At 35.2% G+C, this 14,347-nt stretch overlaps 1 protein-coding gene across 1 annotated transcript in view; it reads right to left on the bottom strand.

The window, feature by feature from the left end:
• Nucleotides 1-14,347, bottom strand: part of UBE2W (ubiquitin conjugating enzyme E2 W) — an 83,021-nt gene that overhangs the window by 57,053 nt on the left and 11,621 nt on the right. The window contains exon 2 of the mRNA XM_079140720.1: nucleotides 3,391-3,482. Within this exon, the coding sequence (XP_078996846.1) occupies nucleotides 3,391-3,482 (92 nt within the window). The remainder of the gene's footprint in view (nucleotides 1-3,390; nucleotides 3,483-14,347) is intronic.

Raw genomic sequence — 14,347 nt, forward strand, 5'->3', positions numbered from 1 at the left:
TTTTAAGCCAGGGGCACTTTACCACTGAGCTACATCCCAGCCCTTTTAATATTTTGAGACAGGATCTCACTAAAATGCTGAGGCTGGCCTTGAACTTATGATCCTCCAGTCTCAGCCTCCCAGGAGGCTGGGATTATGGGGAGTATGCCACCTCATCTGGCTGTTCTGAAGAATATTTCTAAAGTTACTGGAAAACTGTATAGATAACATCAAACTAATAAACTGACTTTCTGATGTCAACGTTAGAAGCAACGGGGGAAGGAGTTGTCAACAATGAGTACCAAGATTATGGCTAAGAGGTTTATTTTCTCATCAGTATTCCTAAAAAGACTGAATGGGGAAAAGTAAGCTAAGCTGAGATGAGTCTACTTAGTCTGATGGGTGAAAGCCAAGTATCTACACTGATTTCTCTTTATTTCTGTTTTTATTACTTAATAAAATCCAGGAAAAAAAAAAATCTATGGTATCTTTCCAAACTTAGTTTTCATATATAACAATAATGAACATAAGTCTGTTTTTATTTATATTCTGATTACTACCTCGTTTTTTTAAAAGGAGGGAAGAGGAAATAAAGATGGCAAAGATGATAGGGCAGCATTTAGAAGCAAAAGTGAACTGAAGTCATTAAGAATAAGTTCCTAACTAGGGAGGCATGGTAGCGTACTCCTGCAATCCTAGCAACTGGGAAGGCTGAGGCAGAAGGATCCCAAGTCTGAGGCCAGTCTGGGCAACTTATTGAGAGAATAAGAAGGGTTAGAGATTTGGTTCAGTGGTTGAGTGCCCCTAGGTTCATTCACATACACACACACACATACACACAGAGAACGAGTTCCTAATACTAGCTCTGTCATGTATTATTTATTGTAATCGGCCAATTACTTTTTTCCCCATATTTTTTATTGGTACATTATACTTATACTTAATGGTAGGATTTGTTGTTACACATTTGTACATACATCGTCAATTCCTTTAAGCTTATACTTGTCAGGTATAAAACTATTTTAAATAAAAGAAAGAACACAGTATTGGGGTTCTCGTCATCACCTACACAGTATGAACTTAGGAGTATATAAAATAATAACTGCCTATTCTCTGAAAGAAATCAGCTAAAGCATATAGACCCTTAAGAGTATGGATATTCATTTTCAGAATGCATGCTGAATATCTCAACTCTAAAACAAAGACATTTACCTCAGTGTTATTAGGAAGAAAAATGATAGCACATGTACAAAAAACCTAGCACATTTCTAATATCAGAACTGGTACATAGTATAAATTAGATGCAATACAAAGGTTATATACAGCAGGGTGTGGTGGTGCACACCTATAAACCCTGCAGCTCAGGAGGAGAGGAAGGAGGACCAAGAGTTCAGAGCCAGCCATCAGCAACTTAGTGAGAATGTCTATAAATGAAAAGTAAAAAATAAAAAAAGGATGGGGATGTGGCTCAGTGTTTAAGCACCCTGGGTTCAATTCTCAGTACCAAAACAAAAACCAAAAAACAAAAAAGAAGTCTGTACAAAACAAAAAATTTGCTTGGCCCTCAATGGCAGAGCCCTTGTGTGACACTCTGGGTTCTATCTCCAGCAGGACTAAAAGAAAAATAAAACTCTATTCTCTTTGTGAAATAGGATGATCTTAGTCTTCAAAATTCTCTTTATCCACGCGCCCCCATGTCTATTAGGCAGAGTTATTGCAAAGAAAAGTTATAAAACTTCCTGGTGCTCTTTCATTCTTTATATAACAATTTTTAGAACACACAATGTATCATAAATTTACTTGTGACTTAAACAAACATAGCTTTCTAAATAATAGTTAAGCAAATATTCATTAATCACATAATATCTGTGCATGACGAGTAAAAGGTATAATTTTCCATTTTGTACATGGAAATTTTATTAACTTTTTACCAATTAAAAATGATACGTTCATTGTGGAAATTTTAGAAATATATAAATATAACAATAATCACCCGAGATAACCACTGTTAAAGGTTTTTTTTGTGTGTGTTTTATAAATTTCATTCTAATCATTTTGCAGTTTTCTACATCACTGATGCCTACATAAAGTGAAATCCAGTAGCTGTATTATGTGCACACTTACATAAATTGAAGCCATGAGTGTTTATGATTCCAATTATAAGCATAGGCTCTGAGTAAGTATGCAATGGGAGAGCGTGCTGTTTTTTCAGTCTCAGCACTTAAATTTCTGTGAATACATATTACTCTGTAATGTTTAAACATTAGAATTTAGTATTTTTCACACATACTGGCTTTTAATCAAAGAAAGAGCTATTCTACTATGGAGGGAAAACTGGCTTTGGTGGAATAAGACAGGATACATATCAATACACCCTAAGAAATTTTCAAAAGTAATTATGACTACCCAAAACTGTGCCTTACATTCTGACAAGACTATAACTCAAGTGATACCATTTTGCTGTACTACAAACCCTTTCTCTGTTATTGACATTTACACTGTTTTAAGTTATCCCCTAAATTAGAAATATCGAAATGAAGTATAGTTAGTTATAAGTCAAATCTTTTTCTATATCTTTGTTCTTTTTTTCAGAGACCATAGAAGTGGTCCATTTTACTAGGTCTAAGAGTACTGTATGCATATTTTAAAAACATTTTTTAGTTTGTTTTTGTTTTGTTGTTTTATGGATGGAAACCACAGCCTTCTGCATGCTAAGTATGTTCTTCACCACTGGGCTATACCCTCAGCTGAGAAAAGTTGTTAAATGATGCCCTGCTAGCAAAAAAAAAAAAAAAAAAAAAAAAAAAATCATAAAATAATTACGTAAAATCTTAAATTTTTTTTTTTTAATTTAAAACCAAAGCAAATTTGTTTTTTTTAAAAAAATGCTTTACAGGAGCTGGGGGTGGGGGGTATAGTAGTAGAATATGCCTGCCTAGTATGCATGAGGCCCTTTGTTCAATTAAGCCCTAGCACTGCAAAAGAAGAAAAGCTTTACAAATTATGTAATCATGTGTATAATGTGACATGATTACATAAAACAAAACTGATTATGTATATAAATGCATGGAATAAAGTCTGTTTATCTACTTACTAGTTTAAGAGAATGGGATAAATATGAAAATAATTTGGAATTTTTAAAAAGCTAGTATAGCTGGGCACAGTGGCGCACACCTGTAATTCCAGTTGAGATTGAGGCAGGAAGATCAAGTTCAAGATCTAGTGAGGTCCTAAGCAACTTGGTGAGACCTTGTCTCAAAATTTAAAAAAAGAAAACAAAAAAATGGAGTCTGGGGATGTAGCTCAGTGGTAAAGTGCTCTGGGTTAAATCTCCAGGACCAAAAGGAAAAAAGTATATATTCATATACCATACTGACAATAAACGAAGTACTTTAAAATTTAAGTACTTACTGTGTAATTGAATTTTGAACACTCTTTTCATTTAAAGTCATCCCAGGAGGTGGGTCATTTTGCAAAGCCAACAATTCTTTCTGTAGTCGTTTCTAGAAAAGATTATCAATAGAATTTGTACTTTAACAGTATAATTTCTTCCTAGTTATACAGTATGAAATTACTGATCAAATTTCCTCCAATGTTCATACCTCTTCTTTATAAGTCCCTTATATCTTCTATAATTTTACATGTCTAATTCTCAAAACCTGAATGGTTTGCCCTGCAATTCATAATCTAATGTCAGAATGTTTCAACACCAATGCTGTAAAGTTCTGAAGAGCAGTTACTTATAAAACATCAATTCCATAGCTACCCTATCAAGATTATAGTTTTAACAGTCTAGATATCTTCATAATCCTTAAAGAATATATCTCAGACAAGCTTCCCAGAGAAATTTACATTAAACTTCTTGTAAAAAGCTTTTTGAAAAATTTAAAAATTATTTACAATCTAGGGACCATAATTATTTTCTTAAATAGGATCACTGCACATAATCTTTCAAGGTGATCATTTACCATACAACATTAAAATATAATATATCAGCACCTGGAACATGTAAAGTTATTTTTCCACATACTAGATGTGTTTTGGATTTTGCATTCTCATTTGTATAGCTTTCATTGTACATCTCTTCCCTTGTTATCATTAGTAAACATTCTTCTTCAGTGTACAACAAAGCAAAAAAACAAAAACCACAACAGTTCATAGGTTATGGGTTGAAAGCTCACTTTTGAACATAAATTGAAATAACAGGAATCTCCATTACATTGGCTTAGGACCAGACTTCCTTAACAAGACCCCTATTGCACAAGAAATAAATGCAAGAATCAATAAATGGGATAGATTCAAACTAAAAAGCTTTTTCTCAGCATAGGAAACAATCAATAATGTGAAAAGAGAGCCTACAGAGTGGGAGAAAATCTTTTCCACACATACCTCAGACAGAGCACTCATCTCCAAAGTTTATAAAGAACTTCAATAACTTTACACCAAAAATACAAAGAACCCAATCAATAAATGGGCTAAGGAAATGGGCGGACACTTCACAGAAGAAGATATACAGGTGATCAACAAACATATGAAAAAGTGCTTATCATGTCTAGCAATTAGAGAAATGCAAATTAAGGCCGCCCTAAGATTTCATCCAACTCCAATTAGAATGGCTATTATCAAGAACACAAGCAATAATAAGTGTTGCCGTGGATGTGGGGGGAAAGGCACACTCATACATCGCAGGTGGATTGCAAATTGGTGCAGCCACTCTGGAAAGCAGTATGGAGATTCCTCAGAAAACTTGGAATGAACCCACCATTTGACCCTGCTATCCCACTCCTTGGTTTATACCCAAAGGACTTAAAATCAGCATATTACAGTGATGTAGCCACATCAATGTTCACAGCAGCTTAATTCACAATAGCTAAGATTGTGGAACCAACCTAGATGCCTTTCAATTGATGAATGGATGAAGAAACTGGTATATATACACAATGGAATATTACTCAGCCACAAAGAAGAATAAAGTTATGGCATTTGCTGGTAAATGGATGAAGTTGGAAAATATCATGCTAAGTGAAACAGGCCAAGCCCAAAAACCAAAGGCCAAATGTTTTCTCTGATAAGTGCATGACAATATATAATGATAGGGGATGGTAGGGGGAAAAGAAGAATGAAGGAACTTTGGATGGTGTAGAGAAAAATGGGGTGGGAGGGGGTGGGGAACGGAAAGATAGTAGAATCAAACAGTATTACCCTATGTATATTTATGATTACATGAATGGTATGAATCTACATTGTGTACAACCATAGAAATGAAAAGTTGTACCCCATTTATGTAAATGAATCAAAATGCAGTCTGTAAAAATAAAAGACTTTAATAAAAAAAATAACAGCAATGGGGATACAGCTCAGTGGCAGAGTTCTTGTCTAGTTGGGGTTACAAGTGTTCATTCTTGGAGTAAAGAGAACAAGCATGAATATTTGTTTGTAACTCAAGAGTTCTCTCCTTAAAAACACCTGTAATCAGGGCTGGGGAGATAGCTCAGTCGGTAGAGTGCTTGCCTTATAAGCACAAGGCCCTGGGTTCGATCCCCAGTACCCCCCCCCCCCAAAAAAAAAACACCACCTGTAATCACAGTAGCTTGGGAGGCGCAGGCAGAAAGATCAAAAGTTAGAGGCTAATCTCAATTGGTTAGTGAGGCCCTAACCAACTTAGTGAGAGCCTGCCTAAAATAAAAAATAAAAGGGCTGGGGAGGTAGCTCAGTGTGAAGTACCTCTGGGTTCAATTCCTAGTATAAAACAAACAAACTGGCTTCTGCTTTTCTTGGACAGTTAAATATTATAACCAATATAGTAATATTTCTATGTCTTTTCAATTCATGGCATCTAAAAAGTGCATCTAAAAATGGCATCTAAAAATTTTGATACAACGAATTAGAAAACTCCCTTTTGTTGCACATTACTATAGACTATGAGGTCATGAACACAAACTTTTTTCAATCACCTGTAACTTCTGACCTCAGATGCCTCTAAAATGCAAACTGAAAATTAAAGAGAACTTAAGAAAATTTTTAATTATATAAAAATATAGAAATTTGCCTAATAATTTTTTTTTAAAAAAAGGAGGAAAATATTTGCAACAAATTTCTACACCTGAACAAGGGTTAGTGGGGTGTTAATGGGTTCTACTAGTGTTAAGAAACAAAAGTACTTCGATCAAGTTAAAAAAAAAAAAAAAAAAAAAAAAAAAAACAGTGAAAAACTCTTTTAAAAAAAAAATGGTCAGTGTAGGATTTTCTCATAGACTTTGTGCGCGCGCTGCTGGGAACTGAACCCGGGGCCTGGTGCATGCAAGGCAGGCACTCTACCACTCTACCAACTGAGCTATATCCCCAGCCTCCTCTCATAGACTTTTGACTTACTAACATGCACAGTGATTCTCCAAGGGGAGGTAGAAGACAAAGAGGTTTCCAAAAACAATGGAACCTCTCCCAATATGTAAAACATCTCTGAGAAGCCTTATTTCAATGATCATATTTTGAGGAAAACTACTGTGGAAATCCTCCAAATTCCGAGAACTTTACTTAAAAAGGAAAGACATTATATACTACTCACTCGGTCTCCCTCAACTTGAAATGCGGATGCTTTTCCAAATATAAACTCATAATGTAAAACCAAGTTTAAATATTAAAAAAAAGTTGCCTTAGGCACAATCAAGAAATGAGATATACTGAATTAATACAAAGATTAACATTTTTGAGTATCAAAAATATAAAAATAAATGCAATAACATGGATAATAGGCTCAGGCCCATTTAACCCTTCACTAAGTAGTTCTGACAGCTTGATATCCTTGTTTTTCACTTGTTTAACTGTTATTTGTTTATTGTCAGTAATCTCTAGTCACTGACATCCGATTTTTCTTTTTTCCCTCTTCTTCCCTGCTGTTTCCCTGTTCCCAACCCTTCCCCTCACTTAATGAATAAATTTATTTTATTTTAGTAAATAAATCACATCATTTTGGTGCAACAAATCTTATCTTCAGTGGCATTAATACTGGATAACATTTATTGCTTTACATGATTTTAAACTAGATTATACTACCTCACTGAAACTAGGAAAATTAGAAACAAAGTCAATTCTTCATAAAATGAAAAGCACCAACTACTAACAGTTCCATGACCATACTCTGTTTTAGCAATGTTTAAACACATTTTTATCTTCAGTTTCTATCATTTCATCAATGCTTGTACTTATACATTAGTTCAAACATTAGTTCAGGTTATCTGTATAGACAAAGTACTACTGTAATTGCTTAACAGTTAGAGATTTAGCAAGACCCTGTCTCAAAATAAAAATAAAGGTCTGGGGTTGTAGTAGTGGTAGAGCATTTGCTTAGCATGTGTGAGGGTTCGATCCTTAGCACCACATAAAAAATAAAGTCATTTTGCCTATCTACAACTAAAAATATTTTAAAATAAATACATAAATAAATAAAAATAAAAAGGGCTGGGGTGTGGCTCAGTGGTAAGGACCTGTGGGTTCAATTCCCAGTACCATAAAATAATTAAGAAAAGCGAGCTATGTAATTTCAATAACATCCTAAAAAGCTTATTCATTCTGAACAAAAGTCCAGCTTCTAAATCATTAAGTATTATCCCTCATTGACAGACGCTGACACAAAAACAAAAACAAAAAATTAATGATAACTTTGTGATTATAAAACAAAACCTAAAGAGCAGAATAAATCCTTTAGATACTTGCAATATACACTATTCAAAAGAACAAAATTTCTGCCTTTTAACATTTACCTTCAAGTTGGGAAGCAGAGAATCAACAAATAATAACCAAACAAGTATATTATATGGTATGTTAATATACTAATATTATAATATTTGGATATTACATGGTTGGTCATCACTGTGACCAAAATACCTGACAAGAACAACTTATTCTGGGCTCATGGTTTCAGAAGTTCAGTTCATGGTCAGCCAACTCCATTCCTCTGAGATTGAGATAAACCAGAATATCATGGTGAAAGAAAGCTTCTCACCTCATGGCAGCCCAGAAGGAGAGAGGGAGCAGAATAAGAGAGGGAGGGAGGGGAAGAAGCAATGGACAGAAAGTCCAGGCCACATCCCAAGTGACCTACTTACTTCAGTCACAACCCACTGCTTTCAGTTCCCATTATGAAGCCCATTTGAATCAATCCATCAAATGGATTATCCACTGATAATCTACAGCTCTCATAATGTAATCATTTCACCTCTGAACACTGTTACATTGCTTAATACATGAGCTTTTCAGGGGACATTTTTAGATCCAAACCATAACATATGGTACATTAAAATGTGAGCAGCCAGGTGCACAGTGGCACAGGCCTGTTAATCCCAGAAGTTAGAGAAGCTGAGGCAGGAAGATCACAAGTTCAAAGCCAGCCTCAGCAGCAAGGCCTAAGCTGAAACTCTATGAGACCCTACCACTACATAAAATATAAAAAAGGGCTGAAGATATAGCTCAGTGGTTGAACACACCTGGGTTCAATTCCTGAACCAAAAAAAAAAAAAAAAAAGAGGAAAATAGAACAAAATAAGGGGATGGGGAATTAGGTTTTACATCTTAAAAAGGTGTATCTCAAACTGACACTTTGGGAAACTATTCTACAGGGTAAAAATTCTTAAGGAGAAATACAAACGAGAAAAGGAAAAACACTGAAAATGTAGCTATATGTAACAGTATGTGATAGAGCAAGTGTACATATAAAATGATCAATATTTCATCCAATTCCCTCTAAAAACCAACGGACAACAAAAAGTTAACAATATGAGAGCATAATCCCCCAAACAACAACACTCTATACATTACTACTATCATGCTACAAATAATCATTATTTTTCCCTAATAGTATTATGAAACAATTTTAACAATAGTCATGTCTCTTCTTCAAGGAGAAATGCTAGGCAACAAAATAATTTAATCTTATTTTAAAATAAAGCAGATCTCAATATATGAGGCAAGTACACTTTACAAGACCTTAATTCCTAACAACTACTTATTGAAACGTTTTCCTCTTTTAGGAAAAGTCTTTTTTTTTTCCCCCTAAACTAACACTCTGAAAAAATCTGATACTGGATACAAAGTGACAAGACTACATGATTCCTGCTTTTGGAAAGCCCACAGACTAAAAGAGAAGACAAACATGCAAATAATTTCTAGATGCTCACAGGATACAGTAGGGCTCCAAAGGATAAACACTGTAGTAAGCTGAAAGCTAAAGGAAGAATGTGTTTCAAGGACTAGGCAGACTTTCATTCCCAGCACTATGGCAGACTACCTACCCTGAATAAATCTACAGAAAACAAAAACAAAGCAATCGCAGAAACTCTTTGAAATGATTCTTATGACTAGATTTGGCCCTAGGGATTCTGACCAAAAACAAGTAGAGCATTTTTATAATGCTGAATTCAAGAATTAGAAATTAGTCAAACACAATAATTACTTAATCAATAAAGAATAACTGAATTTTAAACAGTCAAAACACAGGAATAGGCATTTCCTAGATAAGAACATGAAGGGTCCATAAACACACAAAGTCATACTCAATTTTCTTTATCGACCACGGAAATCTAAAACAATCACAATGTGACAACATTCACAAGAAAAGTACCCAGACAATACCAAATATTGGGGAATATGTAGTATCCCTGGACCTCATTTACTACCAGCAAGCGAATAAGCTGAAAAATTTGTTTTTAAAGGATGTATTATTAGTGAAATTGAACAAAAATGTTAAAACTTAGCACTTATACTCCTAGATATATACTCTGAAGAAAATCATGTATGTGCACAATAATAAAATGTGTTAAAATATTTAAGGAAAACACTGTTCACTGGTCATGGTGGTGCACACTTGTAATCCCAATGACTTGGAAGGCTAAAGCAAGAAAATCTCAAGTTCAAGGCCAGCTTCTGCAACCTAGTATAGCCCTCCACAACTTAATAACACCATGTCTCAATATAAATAAATGAATACAAGAGTAAATCTACAAAGAAAAATAAAGAATGACATATAAAATCCAGGACAGAACTATACTGTGGGAACAACCAGAAGAGAATAAGGTAGGCTTCCAAGGTAAATGTAACTTTTACTCCTTAAATGAATTGTTTTTTTAGGCCACTCTTAAAATTTGGTAGTGAAGGGAGGGAGAACAAGGGGATAATCAGTATACATGTGATAGAGGGCAATGTTTGTCAAAAAGAAACATATGCATACGTAAATACTGACAGGAGGAGGGTGAGAAATGACTTAAACATAGTTAAAAGGAGAGATCATTCACATTTCAGAGCATAGAATTAGTGACTTCACAAGAAATTGTTTTTTTTTTTTAATGATAAAAATGCCTATACAAGGGAAAAAATAAAAACCAAAATATTTTAAAATGAAATTCACCCCTTAATCTCACTATCCAGTGATCTTTTTACTAATCTATTTTCTAGTATTTCAACAATACACATATTTTTTAATTAAAAAAAAAAAAAATGATCCCTTTGACAATAGTGGATAGACCAAAATAAAATCCAGGAAGTCAGCCTGAAAACTAACAGAAATAAAATGAGATACGACTGGAAAAATAAAAACTTAATAAGGATGCAGAACAGACTGAATTTGGTGATGAACAGACAAGGCAAGTGAGAGGAAGAGAAAAAACAAAGGTGACAGTGGATTAGCCAAGTAAGAAAAACAGGAAGATAAACAGGAAGTTGGTTTCTGTTTATGTGAGGTTGGAGGCAGTTAAGATGAAGATCAGTATGGAGCCTATAGAGTTCAAAATTTCTTAGGGAATATTCCGATTGATAAATAAAAATAACTGAACCAACCAGAGTTGAGGAATGACTGCCTGTTTCCTTTAAATGAAGCCTAGTATGCATTCCACCACGAAACCAATATATGCACATGTACCTTAAACCAGCTTGGCTCCAAGGATCAGAGTTTACGACTCCAGAATCAAACCTTAATTTCTCAAGCTAGACCAAAAGCATCTGTGGTTCTGGAAATTAACACTTCAAATAAAATACTCAAATCTGGATCTAGAATGCCTCCCAAAGAGGCTCCTATGTTGAAGACGTGTATAAGTATACTTGCCTTATAAATCGATATCTATTTTAAAATAAGGCTAAATTATTTTATTGCCTAGCATTTCTCTTGAAGAATTATTGTTTCACAATACTGTTAGGGAAAAATAATTGTTATTTGTAGCATAATGATAGTAATGTATTAGAGTGTTGTTGTTTGGGGGATTATGCTCTCATATTCTTTTCATTGTCCATTGGTTGTTAGATGGAATTGGATGAACTGTTGTCATTTTTATTGTTCCAAAGTCAATATTTTCCAGTGAACTGAAGATCTAGTTTTGTAATGAATTCATCATAAATAGAATTGGTAATTTCTTTAAGAACATTTCTATTCTGTCAAGTAGTTTTAAAACAAAACTGAGAAAAAATGAATTACAAATACTTTGAGAGGGATGAATTACTGGAGGCTTTTGTGAACTGCAGGTAAACCCTAAGTTAAATTTAGGAAAGTTACTCTGGGCCTGCATTTTTCATTCACAGAAAAAAAAGATCAAATGTTCTCTGAAGTTCATTTAGAGAGGAGTGGTAGCACATGACTATAATCCCAGCAAACCCAAGAGGCTGAAGCAGAAGGATGGAAAGTTCAAGGTCAGCAGTTCAAGCAGTTTAGTGAAAAACCTGTTTTGAAATAAAAAATTAAAAGGGCTGCTGGTGTAATGCAGTGGTAGAGCATTCCTGGGTTCAATCCCAAGTATAAAAAAAAAAGAAAGAAAAAGAAAAAAAAACCCTGCAAAAGTCCCTTTAGATCAAAAACATCAGAATCCAGATTATTCTACTTATAACAAATTTAAGCTACACCAGGTTCCTGTACATGCTGTTCAGTCTAATTCAATCATATATACCTGTAACTACTTTCCCATAGTTCCAGAAGTTATACATACACATACATATACATACATATATATATATTTGTTGTAAAGTATAAAGCTGCTCCCTCGCCCATCAGGTGCATTTTCCCCGCCTCCCAACCACTTGTCAATCTGTGAACATCCTAGCTAGCTATTGGTTCATCAGTCAGCTTGCAAGTATCCTTCTCCAATACTGGTCCCCTGTTAGCCCGGCGGAATTCAACTGTTTACTATTGCTTCCCCACCATCTTTTCCCATTCTTCCGTCTGTCCTCCTCACTTTTCTCTCCTCCTGGCTTTCCACTCTCTCTAGCGCGTGCCCTTTCTTTTCCTTTCTCTTTTCCTCTCATTTTCTCTCTTACCCTGCAGGGAGACACTGTTTGCTTAATAAACTCCCTTATGTGATTTCCCCTGTCCGGCGTGGTTCCGTGGGATTTCCTTACATTTGTCACCATAGTTTTAGCACCCTTCTATATTATCTTAAATATTTTGTGTATTACAATATCTTTATCAAATGCTAGTGTTATTTCTGCATATCCACCTCACTACAGAACTATGATGGTTAAAGTGTACTCTAAAAAACTAATAATGAAACTTTGGTTTTAGTAGGAATCCTAGCTAATCAAATGAGCAAATTACCATTATGAAACCCAATAGGTTCATAACTCAACATCATAATGTAACCATCTTGTCTAAAGCAAATAAAATTATCACTTTTAATTAAAAATAAAGGAAAAGCTACTTAGTATAATATCCCCCTTCTCCTTGCTACTTCTGCCCAATTAGATATTCACAAAATATTTTACCCTATGTATTTCTAAATACTATTTACATTTTATACCAGCAGGAATAAAAGCTTAAAATGAACCAGTAGACCTTACGATTCCAGGTCAATTACTTTGTTAAACCCAAATATCTGCTTAATGAAAAGATAATTGGGACAATTATACTCAAGGAATATAGGTGATCTGTTTTTTACTCAGTATATTCAGATATGCCATCTTGTGATTTTAGGGATTTCTTGTATCAGTACTTTTTTTTTTTTTTTTTTTTTTTTTTAATGTATTGGGGAATTGAATCCAAGAGCACTTTACCAATGAACTACATCCCAAATCCTTAAAAATTTTTTTATTAATGCATTATAGTTATATAATCTTGGGGTTCATTTTGAGAAAATTATACAAGCAAGCAATATAACTTGCTCCAGTATTTCCCTTTTCCCTTCCCTATTCCTTCCCCCTTTTCCCTTGTCTCTATTCTCCAATCTTCCAAGCCCTTTTTATTTTTTCTATTTTGAAACTGGGTCTCACTAAAAAGGGTCCAGGATGGGCTCAAACTTGCCATTTTCCTCTGTTAAATCTTCCCTGTTGCTGGGATTATAAGTGTGTGCCACCACACCTGCCTGCATTCAGTACTTTTGCTTGACAATAGAAGGTGGACACTATACAAATTCTAGTTAGTCATGAACTTAGCAAGGGGGCGGGGAAATTACATTAAAACCCACAGCCTCACTAATACTAAGCAAGTGAGTCTACCACTCAGCAATACCTTCAGTACAGTTTTGTTTTTGTTTTTTGTTTTTAACCTCCCACCCTTTTATTTCCTACTTTGAGATATGGTCTCACTAAATTGCTCAGACTGGTCTTGAACTTGTGAACATCCTGCCTCACTCTCCCTGGAAGTCAGAAATACAGGCCTGGACCACCATTACCCACAAAGACTATAGTAAAAAGCTTAACTTATTGCAGTAAGGTTGGGGTCAATAGGGGCACACCAGACTGGAAAGATTCATTTTCCTTGTGGCCCCTTACCCACTTCCCCTTCTCTGCTTCCTGGTTGCCACGAATGGAGCCGTACTCTTCCACCATGCCCTCTGCCATGATGCTGAAGCCAGAATTGGGGACAGGCAGTTGGTGTAGAAATAGGGGATCGGTCAAAACGAGGAAATGGGGGCCACGAAAGCCATTTGCCTCTGAAAGTTGGATACTACCCTGGGAGAATGGAATGTCAAGGACCTGCAGAGCCCACTGATAACTAAATTTACTTGCCCAAGTCAGGGACTACAGGCAAGGAGATGCTAATTAATGCCCCTTGGGCCCTTACCTGCCTACCTCTTTACTTTATGCAAAACCCGGCCTAATCATGTAGGCAGAAAGGAAAGAGATAAAGGGGAAAGAACAGGAGAATAAAACCTATAAAAAGGACAAGATTTGCTCAATCCGATGGATTCCGCCTTTGGGTTCCCTTCTTCTACCCGGAAGAAGTCTGCTTTTACTTTTCTTTAATAAAGCTTCTTACTTTCTACTCTACGCGCCTTGGCATGCTTCCCTGGCGTTATACTTCAACACCTGAGGAAGCAGGACTCATCACCAGTAAACAGTGGTATCAATAATGTTCTGCCTCATTTGGGGCTCAGGTTCTTGGACTCAGCCTACCATT

The sequence above is a fragment of the Sciurus vulgaris genome (genome assembly GCF_902686455.1).
Source record: "Sciurus vulgaris genome assembly, chromosome: 1".
NCBI classification, from domain to species: Eukaryota; Metazoa; Chordata; class Mammalia; order Rodentia; family Sciuridae; genus Sciurus; species Sciurus vulgaris.